Here is a 26,816-nt window from a genome sequence, read left to right as displayed (position 1 = left end):
ATCCACCCACAGCCCATGGAGGACCCCACGCCAGAGCAGGTGGATGCCCAAAGGAGGCTGTGACCCCATGGGAAGCCTGTGCTGGAGCAGGCTCCTGGCAGGACCTGTGGACTCATGGAGAGAGGAGCCCGCATTGGAGCAGGTTTGCTGGCAGAACTTGTGATCCCACGGGGGACCCACACTGGAGCAGTCTGTTCCTGAAGGACTGCACCCCGTGGAAGGGACCCACGCTGGAGCAGTTTGTGAAGAACTGCAGCCTATGGGAAGGACTCACATTGGAGAAGTTCATGGAGGACTGTCTCCCATGGGAGGGACCCCACGCTGGAGCAGGGGAAGAGTGTGAGGAGTCCTTCCCCTGAGGAGGAAGGAGCAGCAGAAACAACGTGTGATGAACTGACCGCACTCCCCATTCCCCATCTCCCTGTGCTGCTGGCAGGGAGGAGGTAGAGAATTCGGGAGAAAAGTTAAGCCCGGGAAGAAGGGAGAGGTGGGGGGAAGTGTTTTAAGATTTAGCTTTTATTTTCTCATTACCTTACTCTGATTGGATTGGTAATAAATTAAACTAATTCCCCCAAGTTGAGTCTGTTTTCCCTGTGACGGTAATTGCTGAGCGATCTCTCCCTGCCCTTATCTCGACCCACGAGCCTTTCATTATATTTTCTCTCCCCTGTCCAGTTGAGGAGGGGAGCGATAGAGCCGCTTTGGTGGGCACCTGGCATCAACGAGTACAGTGTGTAAGACTGCATGGTTTGAATTCCTGTTCATGTCCAGGCATATCAGTCAGCATCTTGATTGGCTTTAGTTTATCATCCCCTATGCATCTGGAGTTTCTGCTGAGAGAAAAATCTTTCTGCCTGTATACCGCAATTATAGTTAAGGTGTTCAAGTAAGCCCAGGAAGAAGGGAGAGGTGGGGGGAAGTGTCTTAGGACAGATCTGAGATTTTTTTTCAGGACAGGATTCTTGTCTTTTTGCTCCAGGGAAATAACTTACCTGTCTGTCCTGCTCCCTTCTCCAGATGTGCAAGAAATATTTGTGGAGAAGCAGCATGGGAAGAGGAGGGATTTATTTTAATCCAAAGAGTAGATTTAGTTTTCTATTGAAAATGGGCAAATGTTGTATATATTTCCTTAGATGCTAGATAATGTTTTAGGATGTTCAGGGGAAAGATTGTATAGGTATTAATAAGTACAAGAAGGAAAAACAAGGCACAAAAATTACCTTTCCTGGTGTTTGAAGTTAACAGACTTGGTTGCATTTAATGGCATATTGATTGGATTACACAAAGTTGTCTCACACCCACCAGTAACAACATCCCACAGCTTGTAAAAGCACATTCTGCTTTGTAGCAAGTTTCAGTATTCTGAAAGTTGTATTAGGAAGACTACACTGCCTGTGTCCACCTTTCCAAACAGGCGTTTGGTTCAATCTCTATGGGGACGGCAGTGTTGCAGTACCACATTTTTGGGCAAACCACCAGTTATGATAAGTCTCAGGGTGCCATTACATAAGTAAGCTTGCCCCCAGCCCGCTCCCTGCTCCCCAGGAGATCTGGGTGAGTACAGCACATCTGTAGTCCAAACACTGCAATGCAGGGATTCTTAGGCTGCAGGCAGCCTTATCTGCTAAACCAGTGTAGTATGGTGCAATAGTGCATGAATGTACCAGCTCAGACTTGAAACTACTTTCTACATGTATTTTCGTAGTACTACGCTTAACTAAAGCTTTTTTTCCTCTCTTTGAGAAACTTTTCTTTTTTCCTGCCGTGGCAAAGTCTTGGATGTAGCATTCCTACTTTCCAGGGTACCAAACCACTAAGCTGATGTGTTTGTAGGAGTCTAATATCTGGTTTAACGGGATTATTTCTCTTTGTATGGTCTCTCTAGAAAAATGGTCTAAGCAGATCATTAGCTAAAGCGGGACACTTTTTCTTCTTACACCATCTTGCATGGGGTCCAACAGGAAAGGTGCCCACTGAGGGGTGAACTCTATTGGGACAACACCGACGCTGAGGTTCTGCTCTGACACTGGACTGTGAACCGCTCCAAACATAAAACCACGGATCTAGACAAAACTTCTGAGGCTCTCAGACTTGTTTTAGGGACCAGGCAAATCCTGGCTACATGATTTCCTTTTGGGGAATTTAGCTGTGGCGTTGGTATTATACGTAAGTTTTCTTCTTCAGTCTTTCTGTCTTCAGAATATCCTCAAAGACACAGGGGAACCTTCAAGAGGTTAATTGTTTTCTTCTGTCAAATCTGTAGAAACTTGTAAATTAAACTGGTTGATCACAAATTATTAGTCATCATTGCTGTAAGACACTGTTTTTTACTGTATGCTGTAAAAACAATGAAATAAACGCTTTTCTAATCACTTTTATGGCGTTTATCAAATCGCTCCAGTAAAGCCTTCCATATGCTGCCTGGGATTGTTTGGTGCTTGCTTATGAGAGCCTGGACGGCAGTCTTTGTCTGCAAAGAGAACAGAAAGTTGCCTTTACAGACTTGTTTATGCAAGGAAGAACAGTATAATCACTGACATCTTCTCAGAGGTTCAAGAGGTATTGGGAAATTCACACATAAGATCTACTGTAAGAAAAAAGTTGTCTTTTATATTAGCTAGTTGTCCTAATGACACTTTCCTTGGAAAGGAAAGGAATAAAAACATTGATTGCAGTTTGGATAGGCTCAAATTATTGAGATTTATCAAACTTGATCATTACTAAGTCAAAGTAGCCCTTAACATGTGCAAATATTAAGTTTGTGTAATCTCCATCCCTGAAGGTTTTCATCAAGAGCACTGGATAAAGCCTGACTAACCTCGTCTGATCTCATAGCTGACCTTGCTGGGACCAGGAATTCAGAGTAGGGACCTCCGCCTGTCCTTCCCAACATGAACTCTTCCGTAATTGTATCACATTCAGCATACACATAATAAGAGAATTCATATCTAAATTCGGTTCATTTTTACTCTGCATGAGATTCAAATGCAAGTTTGTGAAGAGAATGGATAAAATATTCTGTATTTCTACTAGGACTAAGAAATAATCTCCCTTAGTTTTTCCTCATGTATTTAAACTTGAAAAAAAGGTAACTGCATGCTCCGGTGATCTACCCCAGAGTGACGGTAGAATATCACTGGGAATATAAGAAAAGAGTGGCCAAACCTTTCCTCACAGATTCATGTCCTGACTCCTTTCCAGGGCAGGATCAGATAGAGGTCAGCCAGGCCACTGCTCATCTCAAACCCCATTTGTTTTTTTTTTTAACTAAGATGAGCCACAGAAGACCTAACCATACTCCCCCTGAAGTGGGTGGTCAAAGGCTTGACTTAATAAAGCAAATCAATGTCATAGGAAATTTCAATTTCAGTTTTGAAATACTGTTCCCCCAAAATCCAAGAATATGGATAACCATAAGGGCAGTCTTAGCCCTAATATTGCTTCCAGCCTCCTAAACCTGCCAAGACCAAACTCCGCAGCTTGCTGGGGCAGTTCCCTTGTAACAGACCAAACCTGTCTTTCTGGTTTCACTGCTATGAATCCCAGAACAATCTGCAGTAGATCCAGAAAAAAAAAAAAAGGAAAAAAAAGGAAAAAAAAAAAAAGAAAAAAAAGAAGGAAAATCTAGCCTTCTTGCATCTTTTTGGGGGCAGCAAGGTGTTTTTCACATCAGCGATTCCTAACAAGTGTTTGATCTGTGTATTCCTAGGCCATAGCAGATTTTTTTTGCATAAAGCCCTCCTTTCATCTTCTATGAAAAATTGAAAAAACTGTGTTTTCTGTATAGATCAGTCCTTTGAAAAATGCCTGAACTCTGGATCTAGAAACATTTTTATGCTCCTGGGCACCAATGATTTCACCAAGCTGTAGGTACTCAAAATATTTTTATATTTTGGATGCAAATTATTTTCTTAACATTTTCCTTTTGACAATGAGACTGAAGATCTTGTGGAACTTTATTGCTAGAGCCCTATGGTACTTAGAGAAGATTCTCAAAGGCATTCGTTATATATGAAATTTATTTTCCTAGTTATTGAAAACTGAACTTAAAACATAGTTTACATCATTTCAGTTATCAACGTTATCAAAGGCATGGGAGAAACAAAGTTAGCATCCCAAGACGACAGAGCTCACACATTCTGAAAGGATGAGGGCATCCCAATCAACTCTTACTATGTCGATACTTACATGTATGTATCCATACATTCAATAATCCTGGAGCTCAACTGCCCATTGCTTTAGCAAGCTAGTAAAAGTGTATTTGTCTTTATTCAAGCATACAAAAAACTAGTTTCAAGTGCATATATAATAGAGGGAAAAGTATGTAGTTCAATATCGCAAGGAGATCTAACTTACCTTTTCAACTAATTCCTCTGTAGTTATATTCGGATCGTAAGGGATTGGCTCCCCAATGTATGTGCGAAATTTAACTGGAAGTCCTCCGTATGGAGGAGTAAGTGGCAATCGAGTACTTTCATACAACTGTCTAAAAAATCCTGAAACAGTTTAAGAGAGGAAAAAGTGAGATTATAGTCACAGAAAACACAGTCCAATGTTGAAATCTGATTAATATGGAAGACTTCTTAAAAATGCATGCTTTTTCTGAGAGTCAGGAAGAAATTACAGGATTTAGGTAACTGTCCACCAAAACAAAGCTCGATAGACTTAACAGATCACTGAAATAGGACTGCATTAAAGAACCAAATCACACAGCACAAACCAGTTATACACGAGCTATTTCCATATTTGAGATACCTCTGACCCACAGCAAGCTTGTTAGAGAATCCAAAGTAAGCAGAAGTCTGAAAAGCAAAATCTAAGAGAAAAGTGAGAGAAATCCAAGAGAAAAGTGGAGAAAACATTCCAAATACTTAAAATATATTTTATAGTTCTTACTTCTTTCTTTAAACATCCTATATCCTTCCCGGACATTTTGAGTATACATAGGAATGATGGGCTAAGGAATCACAAAAACAACAAAAAGATGGAAATGTTATACAAAGTTTGAAGTTATGTTTTAGTGCCTGTCAATGCAGCTAAAAAAATCACTTGAATACAGAGGATAATTATCGGTCAGTCAGGTAGCAAACAAGGAATCTTGTTATAAAAAATAAACTCCAGAATAGAAATCAAATTCTATTTCTCAGCTCCCACAAACATTGCTGTTTCAAAGTCACCATCTGTAAGGAAAATGACTGACATTGTATTAGAGGTTTATACCTTTCATTTTGAATGTACATTATAAAAGTTAAATGAGATTCTAAAAAAAGTATCTTGCATGTTATATATTTATTGCAGTATCACTGACTGAAACATAAAATGAAGTTTTGCAGTTTCTCTGTCTAAAGCTTACAGGCGCTGCGGTTACGTATCCACCCCTTATTCTATACCATCTACATCATGCACAGGTCCCACACTTTCCAATACATGCTAACTAATCACAACCACTTTTCTTGTCTTTTGATATATACACACAGATATCATTCCCTTAGTCTATGGGCCATCCCTATAAAATGTTCGTTGAGTTCATTCAGTCCATGACTTTGGGCTCCATCTGTCACAACAGTTCTTCAGGGCAGGAGAGATGGTGTGCAGTGCTGGATTGTTGCATGCTGAAGCCAGTTCTGGTTCCATTATTGCTGCACTTTGCTCGGGTTCATCAAAGTTCACTCTTCATTAATCTGGGTGATTGTTACTGTAATACCATTGATATGGCATATAGCCACCATAGAAGTGATGATATACAGCATTATATAGCAATTAGCATCATATAATTCAGTTCATTGGCTATTTGCACTCAAAATCTAATCCCCTTGAGGTACACATCGGATTTCCTCATTCTGCCCTACCACCCATCAAGTGTACCCAGGTCCTTGAGCAAAAGCAATCCCATGGACAGGTTTGCCTTTGCCTGAGGTGGGAATAACCCAGACTGTCTTCCCCAGCATATTTTTTGTGTGTACTACAGGGACTTTATCCCCTTTTACAGTACATAGAAGTTTTGATTAGGCAGGTCCAGCTCGATTGGCAGATCCACTAGTGTTAACTAACCAGCTGGCTTCTGCTAACTGTGTGTCCCAATGTTTGAACGTTCCAGCACCCGTTGCTCTCAGTGTAGTCTTTAACAGTCCATTGTATCGTTCAGTTTTCCCAGATGCTGGTGCATGATAGGGGATGTGATACACCCACTCAGTGCCATGCTCTCTGGCCCAGGTGACTATGAGCTTGTTTTGGAAATGAGTCCCATTGTCTGACTCAGTTCTTTCTGGGGTGCCATGTAGCCATAGGACTTGCTTTTCAAGGCCCAGGATAGTGTTCTGGGTGGTGGCATGGGGCATGAGATATGTTTCCAGGCATCCGGTGGTTGCATCCAACATTGTAAGCACATGGTGCTTGCCTTAGCAGATTTGTCCCACAATTGTGTGATGCAATCAATCTGCCAGGCCTCCCTATATTTATATAGAATCATAGAATCATTTAGGATGGAGAAGACTTTTAAGATAATCAAGTCCAGCCATTAACCTAGCACTGCCAAGTCCACCACTAAACCATGGCCCTAAGCACCACATCCACCCATCTTTTAAATACCTCCAGGGATGGGGACTCAACCACTTCCCTGGGCAGCCTGTTCCAATGCCTGACTACCCTTTCAGTGAAGAAATTTTTCCTAATATCCAACCTAACCCTGGCCTGGCATAGCTTGAGGCCGTTTTGTCTTGTCCTATTGCTTGTTACTAGGGAGAAGAGACCGACCCCCACCTCGCTACAACCTCCTTTCAAGTAGTTGTAGAGAGCAATAAGGTCTCCCCTCAGCCTCCTCTTCTCCAGACTAAACAACCCCAGCTCCCTCAGCCGCTCCTCGTAAGACTTGCTCTCCACACCCTTCACCAACTTTGTTGCCTTTCTTTGGACACGCTCCAGCACCTCAATGTCCTTCTTGTAGGGAGGGGCCCAAAACTGAACACAGTACTCGAGGTGCAGCCTCACCAATGCCAAGTACAGGGGGACGATCACTCCCCTAGTCCTGCTGGCTACACTATTTCTGATGCAAGCCAGGATGCCATTGGCCTTCTTGGCCACCTGAGCACACTGCTGGCTCATATTCAGCTGGCTGTCAACCAACACCCCCAGGTCCTTTTCTGCCAGGCAGCTCTCCAGCCACTCCTCCCCAAGCCTGTAGCATTGCCTGGGGTTGTTGTGACCCAAGTGCAGGACCCGGCACTGAGCCTTGTTGAACCTCATACAGTTGGCCTCGGCCCATCGATCCAGCCTGTCCAGGTCACTCTGTAGCCTTTCTACCCTCCAGCAGATCAACACTCCTGGCCAACTTGACCGCTTGGCTTGCTTGATTGCAGTGCGTGTTTCACATTCATGGATAACCTGTGCAATAGTGTCCATGGTCAAGTCCACCCCTCGATCACGAGCCCATCTATATGTTGCATCTCTTCCTTGATGGCCTGAGGTGTCAGGGGCCCACTGAGCTAGAAATAATTCACCCTTATGTTGCCAGTCCAGATCCACCTGAGCCACTTCAATCTTAGCAGCCTGATCCACCTGCTGGTTGTTTTGATGTTCTTTAGTGGCCCAACTCTTGGGTACATGAGCATCTACATGATGTACTTCTACAACCAGGTTCTCTACCCAGGCAGCAATATCTTGCCACAATGCGGCAGCCCAGATGGGTTTGCCAGTTGCTCTGCTTCCATTGCTGCAACCACCCCCACAGGGCGTTTGCCACCATCCGTGAGTCAGTGTAGAGACAGAGCATTGGCCACTTTTCTCATACAGCAATATCCAAAGCCAGCTGGATGGCTTTCACCTCCGCAAACTGACTCCATTCACTTTCTCCTTCAGCAGTTTCTGTGACTTGTCATATACGACTCCATACAGTAGCGTTCCACCTCCGATGCTTTCCCTCAAGATGACAGGACCCATCAGAGAACAGGGCACATTGCTTCTCATTTTCTGGTGGTTTATTATACAGTGGGGCCTCCTCAGCACGCATTACCTCCTCCTCTGCCAATATTCCGAAATCTTTGCCTTCTGGTCAGTCCATGATCACTTCCAAGATTCCTGGGTGACTGAGGTCTCCTATTCAAGCCCATTGTGTGATTGGTGCAACCCACTAGGTCCACGTAGCATCAGTTGCATGATGTGTAGAGGGGACCCTCCCTTTGAACATCCAGCCCAGCACTGCCAGTCGGGGTGCCAGGAGGAGCTGTGCTTCAGTACCAACCACTTCCAAAGAAGCTCGAATCCCTTCACATGCCGCCAATATCTCTTTTTCAGTTGGAGTATAGCGGGCCTCGGATCCTCTGTATCCCTGACTCCAAAACCCTAGGGGTCGACCTCGAGTCTCCCCTGGTGCTTTCTGCCAGACGCTCCAGGTAGGGCCATTCTCCCGGGCTGCGGTGTAGAGCACATTTTTTACATCTTGTCCTGCTCAGACTGGCCCATGGCTACTGCATGAACTATCTCCCGTTTAGTTTGTTCAAAGGCTCGTCGTTGCTCAGGGCCCCATTTGAAATCGTTCTTCTTCCGGGTCACTTGATAGCGAGGGCTTACAATCAGACTGTGATTTGGAATATGCATTCTCCAAAAACCCACAACGCCTAAGAAAGCTTGTGTTTCCTTTTTGCGAGTTGGTGGGGACATAGCTGTTATTTTGTTGATCACACCCATTGGGATCTGATGATATCCATCTTGCCATTTTATTCCTAAAAACTGGATCTCCTGTGCAGGCCCCTTGACCTTACTTTGTTTTATGGCAAAACCAGCTTTCAGAAGGATTTGGACTATTTTCTTCTTTCTCAAAAACCTCTTCTGCTTTTTCATCACACGATGATGTCATCAATGTATTGCAGGTGTTGCGGAGCCTTACCCTGTCCCAGTGCAGTCTGGATCAGTCCATGGCAAATGGTGCCCCCACCCCTGGGGCAGTCGGTTCCAGGTGTACTGGATGCCCCTCCACGTGAAAGCAAACTGTGGCTGGCACTCTTGCCAAAGGGATTGAGAAAAACGCATTAGCGATATCAGTTGTGGCATACCACTTGGCTGCCTTTGACTCCAGTTCATATTGAAGTTCTAGCATGTCCGGCACAGCAGCACTCAGTGGCGGCGTGACTTCATTCAGGCTGCAATAGTCTACTGTTGGTCTCCACTCTCCATTAGACTTTCACACTGGCCTTATGGGACTGTTAAAGGCTGAGCGAGTCTTGCTGATCACTCCTTGGCTCTCCAGTCGATGAATCAGCTTATGGATGGGAATCAGGAAGTCTCAGTTGGTGCAATATTGCCGCTGGTGAACCGTTGTGGTGGCAACTGGCACCTGTTGTCTTTTGACCCTCAGCAACCCCACAACAGAAGGGTCCTCCAAAAGACCGAGCAAGGTGGACAGCTGTTTAATTTCCTCTGTCTCCAAGGCAGCTATGCCAAAAGCCCACCGGTACCCTTCTGGGTCCTTGAAATACCCTCTCCTGAGGCAGTCTATGCCAAGCATAGGCCTCTGGGCCACTCACAATGGGGTCCTTTTGCCACTCATTCCCAGTTAGGCTCACTTTGGCCTCCAGTACAGTCAGCTGTTGGGATCCCCCTGGCACTCCAGAAATACAGATGGGTTCTGCCCCTTTATAGCTTGATGGCATTAAGGTACACTGTGCACTGGTGCCTACTAAAGCCTTATACTCCTGTGGGTCTGATGTGCCAGGCCATCGAATCCACATAGTCCAATAAACCCAGTTGTCCCTTTCCTCCACCTGGCTGGAGGCAGGGCTAGTACTGGTCATAGTATTTGTTACTCCTTGTAAATGCGAATCAGAAGTCCCTTTATTAAGATTAGAAGCAAGATCAGCCCTTCTACTCTGTCTGGGGAACTGCCCACTGGAAACTGCAGCAGCAATTTTCCTGGAAGAGCCGCCTTGTGTGATTGTTTTTCCTTGCAACTCATGTACCCCTGCCACTAGGGTTGAGGTAGGTTTGCCATCCCACTTCCTCATGTCCTCTCCATGGTCACGCAGGTAAAACAACAGGGCGCCCCATGCTGTGTATCCACTATATCCTCTCTCTTGAGCAGAGTGACGCTTACTCCTAATGGCTGAGATACTGGTCTGTACAGGTGAGGAGTAGGCCATATCCTCTTTGAGTTGCTGGATCTCCCGGGACAGTTTTTTGGACAGTTTTTCCACAGTTAAGATGCAGGCCCATAGGGAGGAAGAGAGACTTTCTTTGTATTGTCGGAGTTGGCCAGCCAATTCATCCACCATTTGTCCCTCTGTCTTTCCAAGTCATTACTGCCAGGGAGTTTGCGTGCGATGATGGTGTGCTCCATACAAACTTCCACAACATGGGTTGTGTGCATCTGACTTCATCTGGATCTTTGGATAACTGCTCATTGTCCAGGTCATCATAAATCACCTCCAGCACAGCTAATTTCCTCAGGTACTGGATACTGCTCTCCATGGTGGTCCACTTGCCTGGGTGACCTATAACATCTTCCTTGAAGGGACACCTTTCCTTCACACCTGACAGGAGTCGCCTCCAAAGGCTGAGGGCTTGTGCCCCTTTTCCAATTGCTTTGTCAATGCCCCCTTCCCTACAAAGGGATCCCAGCTGCTTCGTTTCCCTACCCTCTAATTCCAAGCTACTGGCCCCGTTATCCCAGCATCAGAGCAACCAGATGACAATGTACTCGCCTGGACGATGGCTGAAATCTTTTTGCATATCTCGCAGCTCACTCAGGGATCAGGTGTTTACCATCTCATTTATGGATTCTGCCTCTTCCTCCTCCTGTTCTTATGGTGGCCCTGGTTCATCTTCATCCCTTACTAAACGAGCTGATTTTCTATGTATTTCTCCTTGTATAGAGGGGTGACTGATATTGGCAAGGGTTGGTTCTCTCGTTCAGCCACAGTGCCTGTCGCCGGGGTTGAAGTAGCCACAGTGCCTGTCACAGGGGTGGACCTCTGGATGCTATTCTTAAATAGTTGTTTAACCCTAAACAAGACCTGAACCTCATTCAGGAGACATAGCAATAGGAACATGCTGGTTTGAACATCCCAAGGATATTCAAAATTCTCAAGAGCTGTTGTAACTAGCCTGAAGGAGAAAGGGAAGATGAAGGAGCAGGGGAAAGTCTCCACCCCTGTCTCCCCCATATATTGGTTCTCTGAGGAAAAAAGGTAAACAGTGCAATTATTAATAGTTTCCGAGAGGTGGCTCCCGAGGCCCAGAGATGATGGCAATGCCGAGTACAAATACCAGATTAGTCTCACAACCGGTAATTTCATCATATCATAAGCCAGTGTTACACAGCGCAGCAAAATGATAACCTTGATCCAGCTCCCAGCAGTGATAAACAGCACAACAGGGAACATACTGCAGGTAAGGTGTTACATAATACAACTCTGAGAGCAAGCACAACAACTTTGAGAGCAAATGAATCAACATTGTGACCAGCGACGATTGAACCAACATAATGAATGCATGTAACAAATCTGCCTTAACACTCTCTGGTCAGATCTTTCGTTATCTCAACCCTTCGAGCCCCACATTGGGCGCCAAAAGGACTGTTGTGGTTTAACCCAGCAGGCAGCTAAACCCCACACAGCTGCTTGATCACTCCCCCTCACAGTGGGATGGGGGAGAGAATCAGAAAAAAATAAAGTAAAATTCATGGGTTGAGATAAAGACAGCTTAATAGGACAGAAAAGGAAGGGAAAATAATAATAATGATGATGATAAAAGAATATACAAAACAAGTGATGCACAATGCAATTGCTCACCACCCTCCGACCAATGCCCAGCCATTTCCCGAGCTGCCCCCTGGCCAATTCCCCCCAGTTTCTATACTGGGCATGACATCATACAGTATGGAATAGCCCATTGGCCAGTCTGGGTCAGCTGTCCTGGCTGTGCTCCCTCCCAGCTTCTCGTTGGCAGGGCATGGGAAGCTGAAAAGTCCTTGACCAGTGTAAGCACTGCTTAGCAACAACTAAAACATCAGTGTGTTATCAAGGTTATTCTCATCCTAAATCCAAACCACAGCACTATACCAGCTACTAGGAAGAAAATTAACTCTATCCCAGCCAAAACCAGGACAATCATGTGTGGTGAACGGGAAAGTATTCAGTTCATGAAGTCTTGCAGAAAGCAAGTAGACATTCACATTTGACTCATCTCATCTGCTTCTCAAAGTAAGGTGTCACTGAAGCAGTAATGTTTGCATAATAAGCCACTGGAAAAAACTTCTGCAGATCCTTTGGACAAATAAGGCAATTGTATGTCGCCATTGACCTGGACTACACACCTTCTGGAGGGCAATTACAGAACAAGTTCACTTCATTACTGTGACTAAAAAGACACTTGAGGTACCTGAACTTAAAACAGTCATCTCTTACAGCCTGAGGTAAGATTTCATAGTTTGTAGACAAACTAACAGTGATTGAATCCATACATACAATGACTTCTTTCCCCTCTATTGTCCCTTTTCATTTTTTTTAACTGTATTTTGAGCATGAATTACTTTTCCAGAAGGTAATGAAAGAACACCTTTCTGCTGTTAAGAATCACTACCATGGAATGGAAACCACAGGACAAGAAAAAAAACAAGCAAGAAAAAGACCTAACTAGAGCCTAACAAAGAACTCGCAGCAATGGAAATCATTTAAAGGAAAAAAACCCTCACAGATAACAAAAACATCAAACATACATAAAGTTGTAAGAGTAAACTCTTCAGAATGAGAAATTATGGGAAATTATTAGAAATAAACTCTTAAAAATAATCAGTAACATCTTTTAAAAGCATACAACTACTGGACACTAAAAATACCACACTTCGCTTCAGCTATTGATTGAATACTGTGTCTAACATTTAAAATGTTTGAAAGCCACCTGTTATACAGACAAAACACTTTAGATTTTAGGAATAGTGCAAGAGAAATATCTTAGGCTATAAAGAAATCTGGCAGCTACGAAAGTTACTCGCATACAATAATCAGCCAATGAAGTACAGAGTGGGTAGCAGTGTTTGGTCCTTAAGCTGATAAATACAGGTATACATAAAAGCTTGCATCTGTAAAGCAGCATGATCAGATCTGAAGCAACCCACAGATTTAGATTTGCTGTGCTGGAACTGAGCTGGATCACACCCGGCCAGCTTGAAAATCACAGAATCACAGGACAGTTGAGGTTGGAAGGGACCTCTGGCCTAGTCCACATACTGGTCAGCCCCCAGCGTGTACTGGTGCATCGGGTTATTCTATTTTTTTTTTTTAAGAACTTTATAAACCATAGTCCCTGTTTATCTTTTACCTAATTAGGTTTGAACCAATTTCTTGGCACAGATAAAATGCAGGGATCTTGAGAAACGATGACTTCTCCCTATTAGCCTGTCAAACTCCCGCCACAGGCAGAGGGTATTTCTGAAGCTCAAGCCCCTGACCTACATAAATTCACCTGAGACAAATATATGTCTCAGAAGTTCAATGAGTGAGAACATTACATTAAACAGTAACACTCTCCTTCTCTGACCCCAAGTAAGCAGAGAGTTATACAAGACGAAGTGGAAACTGAATGTGGAAACCTGCAGGCAAGGACTGAGGCTGAAACTATGTTCCTTGTTTGCTTTTCTTCAACTTTTTCAGTGGAAGAACTGTTGAACTTCCATAACGCTATGATAAGAATGGGAGTGTCCATTCATATATAACGTTATTTTTGTCTTGAAATCCCCGTTCAAGTCACCCGTGGCAGGTTATGAACTACTATGTAGTAATTATGAATACTGTAAAGTGCGTGTGTGGTTCTTTGGTTGATGGCTACACTGTATGTAGAATAAATTCAAAACAAGGAACTTCTAGTCCTCTTTTGCCTTCATCCAGGATCCGAATAAGTATTAGTAAAACATATATGAATCGCTACATTACAGAGCAAGTTCTGTTAGTTTAGACAAGTATATCCTCAGTCTTCAGTCAACCTACAAGACTGTTTTGGCCAGTATTGAAAAGGATGCAGCAAGAACAAACAGGAGCAATCAAACTCCAAATTTGTCAAAAGATGGAATCCAGTTACTACTATGGGTCTAACTTTATATAAGAAATGGTATATAAGGTTAATATTGCCTCCTCTACTGTTAAATGCATAGCACTTCTTTTTTTTTTTTTTTTTAAGTGTTTAGTTATTTAAGGTGTGTCTGATCACAGATTTCCAGAGAAATATCAAAGATGCCCAAAATTCCGCGGAGCCTGCAAGCTAATTACAGTGATACCCACTATACTGAGATCCAGTCAGAGTTCCTGATCATAAAAAAACCAGCCCTGAATGAGTGCAATCATAAGTGATATGACAGCCAGCAGCACTCACAGTAAAGGTAAGCTCAGGCTAGTAGGTGTCAAAGGAGAAAATATTCTCTGTGCCCTCTGGGTAACAGATAATCCTAGATAGTGCCTGTTTTACCAAACGTTATACAAATAGCCATGAGAACCTTTCATACTGCAAGAACCTTATCCTCAGTGAATACCCAATTTGTTAAACAAAAACAACCCCAAACCAAACCCTGTTATTAAAAGGTGCCAGCAATTTTAGGTACTACTATTCAGCTATTTCCACATGCTTCTAAGTTATGGAAGATTGGAAGGATTATGAGGATTACTAGCAAGGATTTTTGTGATGTGTTTTCATAAGGATGGCACTCTATATTAAGGGCGCTCATATTTTTTTAATTCAATTTTTATTTTAAAAAATGTATGTATCACATTGTAGAATTACAGTATAAGGTTCCAGGTAAAGTGAAAATATGTGGCACAAGATTGTTCAAATGTTTGAGGTAGCTTGGAAGACAGATATGAAAACAAAATTATTAGAAATCACTCGAGTTGTTAAAGTGACATCTCCTTCTGACTGTTAGAGTATATTATTAAATTAATAAAGAAGAAGAAAGACTACAAGTGAATTCAAAATGCCCATATGAATTTGACTGGGTTTATCCTATTCGCATTCTGATATTTTCCTAGTAGTGGTGGTTTACAGGCCCACACAATATATTAAGTATTTTGACTAATATTTACCAGCCCGTGGTTTTTGAGAAAAAGGGTGGGAGAGGGGACCGAAGCACATAAAACACAACTTTTAAAAGGCCATATAACAAGACAAACAAAGAGGTAGAAATAGGACTCCCAGCCTAAAATTACTTTATCCATTCAGTAATCAAATCCCCCTAAATTTATTCTAGTTTAGTTATCTCCCTGCAAGACTTCAGAGATACATAAAGTTATGAAGAAATACTAAGCTGAAGCATGCATTTTGCAACCTTAGGTACTTTGTAGTAGGAGCTTTAGCACAAGAGACTAAAGCAAAGTTTGAGAAGCAACAAACTGGATGGGGCGAGAAAGAGATTTAACTGCACATAAAACATGAAAGGCGTGGTAAGAAATTCAAGTTTCATGGGAAGAACTCAACTACCTGTACAGATTCTCCTATACAAACAGAAAAGGATTGTGTTTATGTGGAAAGCCAAAGAAGAGCACTGCAATTGATGAGATATTCATGAGAATGTAAAGAAGAATGACAGTTGTGCAATTCACGAGAAAGCAGCTGAAAGCTCATGGCAGAACAGATGAAGCCTGGATGTGTACCAGTATTGTCAGACACGAAGAGTGCTAGGTATGCTAAGTCTAAATTAAGACAGAAAATTCATCTCTAGTGGTGATGATGATGATAAGTGGCAGTTAGGAAAAAGACAGGGTTGCTGCTCTTTCAGCTCTATGCCATCCCAAATAAAATTATTTCCCAGAGACTATATCAGAGAAACAGTCTCACATGTGGAATTATATGGAAGAAGTCAGAGCCAGTGGTAGGAGTTAGTATTTGTAGATCATCCTCCATATGGAAAATATAACTGAAACTGTGGCCATGTGTACATTAGCGGAGTGCACATCTCTAGAGGATGCTGAGGATCTGACAGCAACACCGAATACATTTCAGTGCTCTGTTTTTATGTAGAACTAATTCTTGTCTGGTACCGTTGACTGAATGCCCATTTGCAACTGGAGAGTATTAGGTCCCACTTCTGGTTTCGTTTCAGCCAAAAGGAATGCAGCTCAGGTATTCCAACACGTTCCATGATGTGAATGAAATCATGGTAAGTGAGGGAGATGGAAAAACTGCTTCAAAAGCGCACACATGATTCAAACTCAGCCACTGATGCAGACACACCTTGAGAACAAAATCCTGGATCCTCCCAGAATATATGAGAAGAAAGAAAGATAAAGATAATACATTAAAGAGCCATAAGAAAATGACTGAGTATGTAGAAGTAAGATAAAGATATAAGTCTAGTAGGATGAGAAAAAAGAATGAAACCTTATGGCAATATGGAGAAGGACCACAGTGAAGATTCCTGAGATACAGTCAAGACAAGAAATTGGATGCCTGCATGATGGAACTGTAGACATGGAACTGTAGAGATGGATGCCTTGCAACAGTCAAGAAAAAGCTATAGTTCCATAAAACCCTTGCTCCCTACGGATTAATGTGCTTGAGGAAAGTGATGGGAAAAGGAAAAGAAATCTTTACTCCCAAACCTTTTATTCTATTTGGAAGATTTTCCAACAAACACTCCTAAGCTGCATTTTATAATGAAGCATGTACGCAATAAGCATAAACTGGGATTGGTAACATATAATACTCACCACTTTTGCATCTAGAGCAACCTGAGCAAAGCCTTTTCGATTTCCCCACATGAGTTGATAACTTTCGTCACTGAACAGTGCTTCTCTAACTCCACCTGGTGAGATGGACACCAAGTGTCCATTCTTCAGGGCAATGAGACACTCCTCCCTTCTACCTGGCATAACACCCGTCACTTCCAATAACAATTTGAGTCCTGCAATAAATAAGTAGCGAATACATATTATTATGACAATATATCACAAATACTGCTTGCATGTAGGAACAAGATTACAGCTAAGTGAAAATCTAATAGCTATATATTTAGACTAAGGCAAATTTGTAGGAAGGAAGTAAAACCCATACAGAGTAAATATTGGCAAAATGACAAACGTGATAGTGTTTATGCCCAAAAGATGAACCAGCTTATCAGGAGCATCTCAGTAAACTAATGCCTCCACATGCTATTTTCTATAATTATCAAAACACCAGCCATGCAACTGAAACTTGTGCATCATAGCTAGAAATCTGAAAATAAATATCTATTCCTCTCTCCTCCTTCTTAAATATTTTAATATAGAAAAAAAAAAAAAAAAAGAATTTTCAGTGCAATAAAGATTGCTACAAAAATAAATACCTGACTGGCAACTATTTTTAGTATTCTTTTAAAATGTGATGTTTAACATTTTAAATGTTGAGGTTTTGAGTTATTAAATTGAGTATTTTGTGGTTAAACTGCAAACTATGTGGATCAAATTGGACTGCTGTATGACCCTTAAGATGCGTGAACGGCAGAAGTTAGCAGGGCAGTTTCAGCACTGAATGAACAGTTCAATGTATTTCCTTCCTTTGTTTCCATAACTGGGATTTCTCCAAAAGACAGACTGAGAACCATAGAAGCACTCTATGCTTTCTTATATTATCTTCACATTTTAAATCTATCAGTTTGAAACTCCCATAGAGAGCTTCAGCAAATGAGTTTCCCCAGTCTTCAAATTCACTGTCCCAACAGCACGGTTTGAAAAGAAATTGTTTATATTAATAAATGTAAACAACAACAGTGGACTGCCAGAACTGGTGTCTAGCACTGCAGCTTTGACAAAGGTCTGCATCAGAAACTTTGGAAGACAGTGGAAAACACAGTGCTGCATCTTGTAATTGAATTGTAGTTAATCTTATTCAAGACATCATGTTTGATAGATGTTTCTGTCAAAGACAGATGTTGACTTTGTTTAATCCCTTTGTAAACTCTCATGTATTCCCGTTTTATCCTGCAGCCATGAATGCCATATCCTTATTAAGTGAATAGCTACTTTGCTTGGCTTTAAAACTTTTGCCTGATAAGAATTATGATGAACATATTATCACTTCTTATTCCCCTTTTCCAGGTCACGCAGAATTTTATATCCCTCAGTCATGCAAGACTTCTGTCCTCTGATCATCCTTGTCCTTTTTTTTGTGTCTTTATTACTTTGCACCTTTTCTGAGATGGGGAGACCAGAATTCCATGTGGTACTCAAGATGTGGGCACCATACACATTTTGAGTACATGATAGTATTTTCTGTTTCTTTTTTTTTTCATGATAAGCCTAAAATTCTGTTTGCCTTTTGGCGACTGCTGAGACCTAAGCTACATATTCTTAAAGTAATCTAGAAAATTTAAAGCCTGATTACATGTTTATGTGTTTAGACTTGTTTTTCTTTCCTTCTGCACTGCATTATAACTAATACTGGGTTTCATCTGCCATTTAATCAGCCAGTGATTCAGTATTGGTAGATAACTGTACTCTGTGTGGGCTTCTACTGCCTTGAAAAAAAACGGCCAGTATAAAGCTTTGTCACCTCACTACCGATCTAGATTATGATTATTTTGAACAATATAGGTGCCAGCCCTGATCTTCATTGATATACCTGGTGAATTCTGCTTCTTTGTGAAAATGAGCTGTTTATTTCTACCCTTTATTTCCTACCTTTTAACCAGTTATTCATTCACAAGAAGACTCCTCCCATGACTTTAATTAATCCAACAGACTGAGGTTCAGCATATGCTCATGAGCATCCTTAAAGAACCAATCTTTCTGTACAAAAAAGCAGGTAAATCAAGAGCAAGAGAAGGTCAGGGAGAAGTTTCACTCAGTCTATTACTTTCAGCCACATTTTCTACTAATGCAGCAAATGGGGAGGCTTAATCTCCACTATTTGTGGTCTTCTTTTACCAGATGCCTTTTTGGTAGCCGTTTTATAGGTTGACACCATATTTGCCACCTTCTGTTCCTCTAGCATGAACATAATTCAAGCAATATGTTATGTACACATCAATAGTCTGGAAATTGCATAGCTGAGAGTGTTGCTTGGTCCTGACAATAGTTTACTATAAATTTGTAATAAAAATCTGTGCTACGGACACTTCAATTTGAAACAGTACCCTCTCATTTATCCCTTAAAAAAGAAGTCTCCTTTGCAACATTCTGCTAAGCTTTATATTCCTTGAGGGGTCCTCTTAAAAGCCAGGCATCTCTTGATGACTTCAGGCTTCTGATGTGTTTAGTACTAAACAGTATTTACTAAGTATGCTTTTAGCAAATTCTTCCTCACCATCTTTCTGGGGATGCCTTAATATGTTCTTGCATCAAACTTGCCTGAGTTTATGCTCTTTGTTTACAGTATTTGAACACAACTTCCTTTTCTGAAGAATGCCCTTCTACTTTTAAATAGCTTCCTTTACTCTTTAGTATTATGATAATTTTTAATATAAGTAGCATAAAGGTGCCTTTAAATAATCTCCTGCTATTCCTTCTGGATGCTCCTTCTTTATACCTTGCTTTTCTAAAAATGAATGAAGTTTTCTTTTCTGTATCTTCTCCTTTTCACAATGGAATTTCTTTCTTTCTCAGTCTACAAGGTGTTGAATGTGTTGTGGCAGTCAGTATTACGGAGTTCTCTTCAACAGTAAAATCTTCAAACAAGTTTTGTGCCCTATTCCAGCCTTTGATCAAAAGATAGATTTGATGTCATACCCCACTGCAATGGCTACTCAGTGTAGAGGGCAAGTAGGTAATTGATATCCTACCATTTACTGGGCTCTTCTGCACTCACAGCCCATTGCTGACCAGCCAGCATTATGTCAATAACATAGCCCTATCCTACACTTTCTACTGAGGCCTGACATTTCAGCCTAACAGGATTATATAATGTCTATTTGTTCACTTTGGAGGGTCTACCAGTGTTTTTAGGACCTTTCACTTAAAAGACAAGATATTCTACCCTGTTTGCCCTTCTACATCTACCAGCTTTTAGTTTAAAAGTCTAAAAGCAGTCTTTTAGTTTAAAAGCTCTCTTGAAAGGCAATAAATGTAAATTTCACCAAAGCCACTAACAGGTTGAGTGAATCCAGGATGCTTAAATACAAGAGAACATGTTCTTACCTGGTAAACGAAAGACAAAATGATCAGCTACTGACAGACAAAGTCTTTTCTTCCAGAGAAACAGCCTAGACAAAAAGTAAAGGTAGTCTATAGGAATAGCTCCATGGTAATACACAAGAATGCCTGGTCCTTCTGGTAGGTTTTCCACACCATGAAGCTCATAACCTGTTTGGGATGGAAAGCAATACACTGACAACGATAGCTGTAAATCAGCTGGCAATTTAAAGAAAACTGTTTATTGCCCTTTGTTAAATGACTTTTAGAGAGTTGTGAAAGCCTCTGCAGTAGCTTTTAAAAGAATTAAGTTCTGGATGGAACTTTTGGTCAATAGCAAAGAGAAAGACCCTCAAACACCACAGGTTATCGGTGGACTAACTCATTGGTCAGTTTAATCACTAGATCAGACCTGAACCTGACATTTTCCACAGGGAGTGGACTAAATTATTTATTTCCCATTAGGAACTTTTCCCAGTCCAAAGTACAATAATAAAAAATAAATTACTATACTGGTGTGAAACCACTTCATTGGCAGAATGAGGGTGGTGAGGCACTGGAACAGGTTGCCCAGAGAAGCTGTGGATGCCCCATCCCTGGAAGTGTTCAAGGCCAGGCTGGATGGGGCTTTGAGCAACCCGGTCTAGTGGAAGGTGTCTCTGCCCTTGGCAGAGGGAGTTGGAACCAGATGATCTTTAAGGTCAGTTCCAACCCAAACCATGTTATGATTCTATGATTCTAACGAGAGGCAAAAAAACAGTCAGGATGCTTTCCTGAAATACAGAAGTATGAATCTCCATCCTATGTCAGGCAGAATTAAAAGTTTGGGATTTTACATAATAAAAAGTTTCTCTGGTTGAGATGTTTAAGTCCAAACCAGAATCCATAAGAATCCCAAAGATAAGTTCTCTCCATGAGGGTTAAATGTATTCACTTCACAGTGGAAGTGAATTTCCTCACAGACATGGACTTCTGTAAATCCCTCTCCTGGCTCTTCCTACATTTGATTTGGGTTTTAGGTGGAGCCAGAGAAGGAGGCTTGCAAAAGCCACAGCTTCTGTCAACTAAGAGCTCTATTCCTCCTTGTCTGCCTTCATTTCCATCCCTGCTACAGCACCTGTCATGAGCCGTTCAGGGAGAAGGACAGGGATGGAGCAGGCAGAGCCCTAGGAAGAGGTGGAGAAAGTTTTATACTGCAGGATGTTCAAAGATTAAGGGAAAAAGCTGTGAGGAAGGATAGCAACACAGATAACAACCTGTTATTGTTCATCCTTAGAGCAGCAAAGTTAAGTCTTGCTGATAGCCTTAAACTATAACTGTGGGAAGAACAAGTGCTTAGCATGCAGCTGAGGATTTTCCTAGGTAGCAGGGTGTGTTGAAAGTATCCGTAGATCGAGTGTAATGAAACTGAAAAATGAGGTTACTTTTAAATTCTCCCACAGTACCAACTTAAACGTGGTATCTAATTATTTCTTCATCCATACAGCTCTTAAAATTATTTTCAATTGTCATAATACAAAGTCGTTTTTGCCAACTAATTACATTTCCAACTAGTCATTGTGTTTTGATCATTTATTAAGTGCGTTTTAAATGGCGACTAAGGTAAAAAATAAATCACACATCTCCCTTGCAGTTACCTTACTAGAACTAACATTAACACTCCGCTTCACTTTGATACCATATACAGAGAACTGCACCTGCCTATCCACTTAAGAGAAATTTACCCTATATAAACTAATTTGTCCCTTTCATTCTGCTTATTCTATATTGCAATCAGTCTTTGAGGCAGAAACTTTTGGGTTAGATGCCATACAAAGTATAATAAATGTGATTTGATTTCTTTGCATCCACTTGGAAGAAATAAAAAAAAATAAATTAAAACTTATGTGTATTTACTATTTATTGTAATTCAAAGCTTCAGACAAGTCATGTCATACTTACCATGCCATATTCTTGCATATATATCCCAAAAGCTTGCTATAGTTTTCCTTGCACTATCCCAAACATCACTCAAGGGATCTCCTTTTACGTCACTGTTCCTCTGATATATTAAAAGCAATATATTAGAAAGGTAAATGAAAAAGAGCATTGTTAAAGGAACTATAAAAAAAAATAATATTGCACTCATTGTCAGTGAGGCGATGACCACATGAAAAAGGTATTTCTTCAAGTATTCCACAAGAGTCCATTCTTCCAGTACATAGGCAAGGCAGCTTAGGTCGGTCATCAGTATCTGTCCTGAACTGCAGGATTCTTTTCTACCTATCATGTCCTGCATGGAGGAGAAAAAAAAAAAACAGCTCTAATTTCTCTAATCATGAAAGTTTCTCAATTTAGGAAAAAAGTTTTCTGTAGATATACCGGATGCCTATAGGGGTATGGCACCGAGTCAAACATTTAGTCTCTCTCTGTCATGCTAAGATAGCTGCTGGCAATTGCCATCCCCTACTGCCTGTAAAGGGTGATGAGATTATCCTATGTATTTATGGATGTTTTTTATACAGCCAGATAACAGGGGCTGAAAGGACAAGGGCTGGAGTCCAAGGAAGCCTCAGGATCCATGCAACATAGAGCGCATTCACTGTCAAAGCTATTTATCAGACGATTTCTCTGTATAAGTATGGCTTACTTTTTAGCAGCTCAAAAGAGGGCAAGTGCTAAGTATTTTCAGCATTGTTAGCCAAGAAGACTGCTACCAGAGGTCTGGGCTCTCCTGATCCTCTGCAGAGAGTCCAGCCTGGGCTTCTGGTCCCTCTCAGTTTGGCAGCAGCCGGCAGCGAGGGGAACGAACAGTGGAGTGAGCAGCTGAGCTAGATGACGAGCCGGTAGGCAAAACCTGGGCACCCTTGGCTCCTTCCCAAGGGCTGGAGGTGCCTGGGACGTTTGGCACTACTGGCAGCACTGAGAAAAGCAGCTCTTTGCTCCTCATCCACACAACCATGCCAACACACCCTTCTTTCAGATTTTCCAGCCCTGGCAAAGGCCAAGTGGGCTCCATGGCCCTAGTGATACGTTTGCCACATGCAGCTCCCTACTTAGTCTGTTCCTACAGCTGACCCTGCCGGCCTGAAAGCGGGTAGTGGTTTCTCTGGAATGCAAGAGCACTCCAGCATCGCTGGCTGATTTTAAGATTCTTGAGCATTAGCCAGAGATTTAAACTTTGCAGTCAGGTTCAGTAATCCATAACTGAATACAGCTTTTATTTGTCTCAATCAGGTTACTACTTGTTTAATGAGTAAATTTTTCTGCTCCAACACCAGAACAAGTACCTACAAGAAAAAAATCATAATTGCCACAGTCCATGCCAAGATCATAAAGTACAACAAGTCCAGACTTTTCGGACTTTATGTCCACCACTTGACATTTTGATTAAAAAATAAAGCTCTTCATAATGGAGCACATATGACATGAATGATGTCATCAACTGACATGACAAAAAAGTATTCATCGGTGGTGGAATCCCCATCAAATGAGAATTGAGTCTATGATGTCCTACATTATTCAGCATTTTCAGAATTTTCTCCTAATATTAATGGGATGTTACATTGATCAGCGTAAACAATGTAATATCGCAGATTCCTCTTCCTCCATCCCTATTTTTATGTAACAGAAAACTATTTGCTGGCTGGAAGACCACTACATTTAACCTTGTTTGCTCACAGACTACACTATAAATGAACATAGTAACTTACTCATTTCTGATTTTAAGTTCAATAGAAATTAAAATACTTACATGTCCAAAAGTATTTTTTTTAAAACCTACAAAACAGGTATTAACAGTACAGATTTGACTGAGGACATATGAAAGTAGTTGGGTACACAAGGAGTGAGTTCACTTTACGCCAGCTAGCTGGGTGGCTGGGGTACAAGCTAATTCAACATCATTCCAGTTGAATCCAAGCCAGAGTGAAGAAAGAATAAATGATTGACCGACTGAGAAAAAAAATAGAAGCAGCATGGCTTTTTCTGGTAGGAAGGGTGCTCAACCAGCTTTCAGTTCCTGCTCCCACAGTTCACTTGTACACTGCCTCCAACATTTCTTAAGGAAAGAATGAACCCTGATCACTGAATCCTGACCCCGGTTTTTGGACCACATGATGTGAGTCCAACATGGTAAATGCATCCCTCTGTACTGCCAGTATAACATCAAAGGACTACAACAGGACAGAACTTCTATTTTTGCCACCGGCTATCTCTCATCAGCCCCTTGTTGAGACCATAAACACAATTTTGAAGCACCCTTTCTATTAAACACCATATAGGAAATTATTATATAACTATTTGAGTGACTTGCTTGATTATGTACTGGAAGACAATGCGAGAGTGCTACTGCAACATGTTTACTCGTAACTGCTCTGGTTTGCCCCCAGTCTCAAAATTTAAGAGAGAAATTTGTCTTCTGCTTTTATCAAATCTGAGCCAAGAGCAGCTCCCATGTTCTTCAATACTCAACATCCCATAAAAGGTTAACAAATCAGCATTTGTGAACAAACATTTTTTTAAATTCTCTATATTTTTCACATCTCATCTAGTGATGGAATTGAAGCATTATCGTTCTGAGTGATTTCATTATTCTTCTAGAAAACATGTGTGTTGCCACGCGAGATGTTTGTTTGGGCTCCACCTATAAAGCATATAAAATTCCAGAGTAATAGCTGTATCTACAATGTAAAATTACAGGTGATGTCAGAGGGAGACAGAACTAATGTCTCCCTACTTAAAGGGGAGCTCCCCTTCCAACAAAAGCCTCCTGTGCTACAAGTCACTCAGATCCCGAGCTTTTGCTGAAGCATCATTTGTGGATAAGGATAATCTTATCAACACTATAATCCCAGGGAATGGAAGTGCAACAACAAAGCTGTCACAAGAGACCTATGGCATCAAAATTACAACCTTGTCGTTGGCTTTCAACCATGACTAAAGAGTGGATAAACTTGGTCTTGCTGCTCACCAGTTTGTTCTTGGCAGTAGGTTTAGCAGAGCGGAGCGGGAAGATGAGTGTGAAGCAGCTGGAGAGTCTTCTACAGAGAATTTTTTGACACCTGCTTTCTTGTGGCAGGCTCCTACTTGCTCTTCTGTCAAACTCAACTGCTCTGTTTCACAAGGAGAGTGATCTAACAGTTACAACTCTGCATCTTGCCTTTCAATGTAAATTAAATTCCAATTTTACGTTTCCCAGATTTTTTTGTGGCAGCTCCATGGAAAATAACTTTTCTGCTGGCCTCACGCAGTCACCACCCACTCTATTCGCCTCCACAAATCCACTCATCTTGTACACTGCTATGTTTCTACAGCTTTTCCTACCTTCATGGATTATCATAGAATCATAAAATCGTTAAGGTTGGAAAAGACCCTTAAGATCATCAAGTCCAACCGTTAACCCAGCACTGCCAAGTCCATCACTATACCATGTCCTCAAGCACCACGGCTATCCGTCCTTTAAATACCTCCAGGGATGGAGACTCAACCACTTCCCTGGGCAGCCTGGTCCAGTGCCTGACTGCCCTTTCGGTGAAGAAGTTTTTCCTAATATCCAACCTAAACTTCCCCTGGAGCAGCCTGAGGCCATTTCCTCTCGTCCTATCACTCGTTACTTGGGAGAAGAGACCGACCCCCACCTCGCTACAACCTCCTTTCAGGTAGTTGTAGAGAGCAATAAGGTCTCCCCTCAGCCTCCTCTTCTCCAGACTAAACCACCCCAGCTCCCTCAGCCGCTCCTCATAAGGCTTGTGCTCTAGACCCTTCACCAGCTTCGTAGCCCTTCTCTGGACACGCTCCAGCAGCACATCCACTCCAAAACTGAAGGGTCTATCCCCCCAAAACAGAAACTCTCAGCAATTACACAGCCCGGTCCCCTGCTTTCAGTGGCTATTCCCCCTTCTGCACACACCGAGGGTACCTAACCCGGAGTATTGTTTCCCGTCGATTCTCTTACTGGCTCAGCAAATACGATGAACTAAATTCCCACTTTTTGGTTTGATGCACCCCGTGGAACTGAGGAACCATCCCTGGGCAGGCATCAGCGCTCAGCTCGGTTTCCAGAAATGCGGCAGGGAAGAGCTGGCGTACGAAGGGCAGGATCTGCGTTCAGTGGCGGTGCCCGTCATGCCCAGGCACGCGTAAAATACAGTAAGTGCCCGACACCTACGTTTATCCCTTTGCTTCACCTGGAAACGCCATTAACGTTTTGAAACGTCATTAACCTACGAAAACTCGGGGTTTTTTCCTCAGTTCCTGGTGCTGAGGGGCCCTGACAAAGGATCGCTGCCCAAGCGCACGGGTGCTGCCACGCCGCCGCCGCAGCCTCGCCCGGCGCCGGCTCCCCGCGCGGCAGCGAGCGAGCGAGCGAGCGCCCGCCGCCCTCACCCCGCACCGCCGCCCGCATGACGTCACGGCCGCCCGCCCTCCCTCCCTCCCTCCCGCCGTCCCGCCCGCCCCGCCTCGCGCCCCCCGCCGCCTCCCCGGGCCCCGCTCACCGGCCCGCGGCGGCGGCGGCGGCGTCCCGGGACCCCGCCGATGGTGCCCGGGCCCGGGATAAGCGCGCCGCCGCCCCCGCGCCCGGGCCCGAGGAGGCGGGGCGGGGCCCGGCGGCCCCCGTGGCTTCCGCGCCCACATCGCCGCTGCCGGTTCCTCAACCATCGCAATCCCGGGACCGGCGCCGCCGGGGTGGAGGCGCCGCTTCCCGGCCATCGCGAGGGGACGGGGATGGGGGAGCCGCGGAGCCCTCGGCGGCATCGC

At 42.7% G+C, this 26,816-nt stretch overlaps 1 protein-coding gene across 4 annotated transcripts; it reads right to left on the bottom strand.

Moving 5' to 3' along the window:
- Positions 1 to 1,237: 1,237 nt before the first annotated feature.
- Positions 1,238 to 26,651, bottom strand: LOC104019752 (DGAT1/2-independent enzyme synthesizing storage lipids-like). Of its 4 annotated transcripts, XM_087735640.1 has the most exons (8): positions 26,555 to 26,651; positions 25,030 to 25,171; positions 22,020 to 22,350; positions 20,085 to 20,249; positions 16,683 to 16,876; positions 4,897 to 4,957; positions 4,357 to 4,496; positions 1,238 to 2,470 (listed from the first exon to the last, which is right to left on the bottom strand). In XM_087735640.1, the coding sequence occupies exons 3-8, from the start codon at positions 22,345 to 22,347 to the stop codon at positions 2,366 to 2,368; spliced, it is 993 nt and encodes a 330-aa protein (XP_087591766.1). In that variant the 5' UTR covers positions 22,348 to 22,350; positions 25,030 to 25,171; positions 26,555 to 26,651; the 3' UTR covers positions 1,238 to 2,365. The 4 variants fall into 4 exon arrangements, with proteins under 4 accessions (XP_087591766.1, XP_087591746.1, XP_087591757.1 ...); XM_087735620.1 differs by lacking the exon at positions 25,030 to 25,171 and having other exon boundaries at positions 26,555 to 26,638; XM_087735631.1 differs by lacking the exons at positions 4,897 to 4,957; positions 26,555 to 26,651 and having other exon boundaries at positions 25,030 to 25,160.
- Between the last annotated feature and the right edge of the window lie 165 nt (positions 26,652 to 26,816).

Source organism: Nipponia nippon, unplaced genomic scaffold (assembly GCF_047370975.1).
Source record: "Nipponia nippon isolate SJK-2023a ecotype South Korea unplaced genomic scaffold, ASM4737097v1 scaffold_1, whole genome shotgun sequence".
Classification (NCBI taxonomy): domain Eukaryota; kingdom Metazoa; phylum Chordata; class Aves; order Pelecaniformes; family Threskiornithidae; genus Nipponia; species Nipponia nippon.
Note: the sequence above shows the minus strand (reverse complement) of the source record. Positions and strands in the feature narration are given on the sequence as shown.

Bases quoted from the DNA above. Each gene is read 5' to 3' on its own strand.
- LOC104019752 (XM_009473064.2), bottom strand. From the start codon at position 22,356: ATGCAGGACATGATAGGTAGAAAAGAATCCTGCAGTTCAGGACAGATA. The intron at 4,958-16,682 runs GTGAGTATTATA...GTGATTCCTTAG, and splicing joins TTGCTCTAGATGCAAAAGTG to CCCATCATTCCTATGTATAC. The intron at 4,497-4,896 runs GTAAGAACTATA...AAACTGTTTCAG, and splicing joins TAGGATGTTTAAAGAAAGAA to GATTTTTTAGACAGTTGTAT.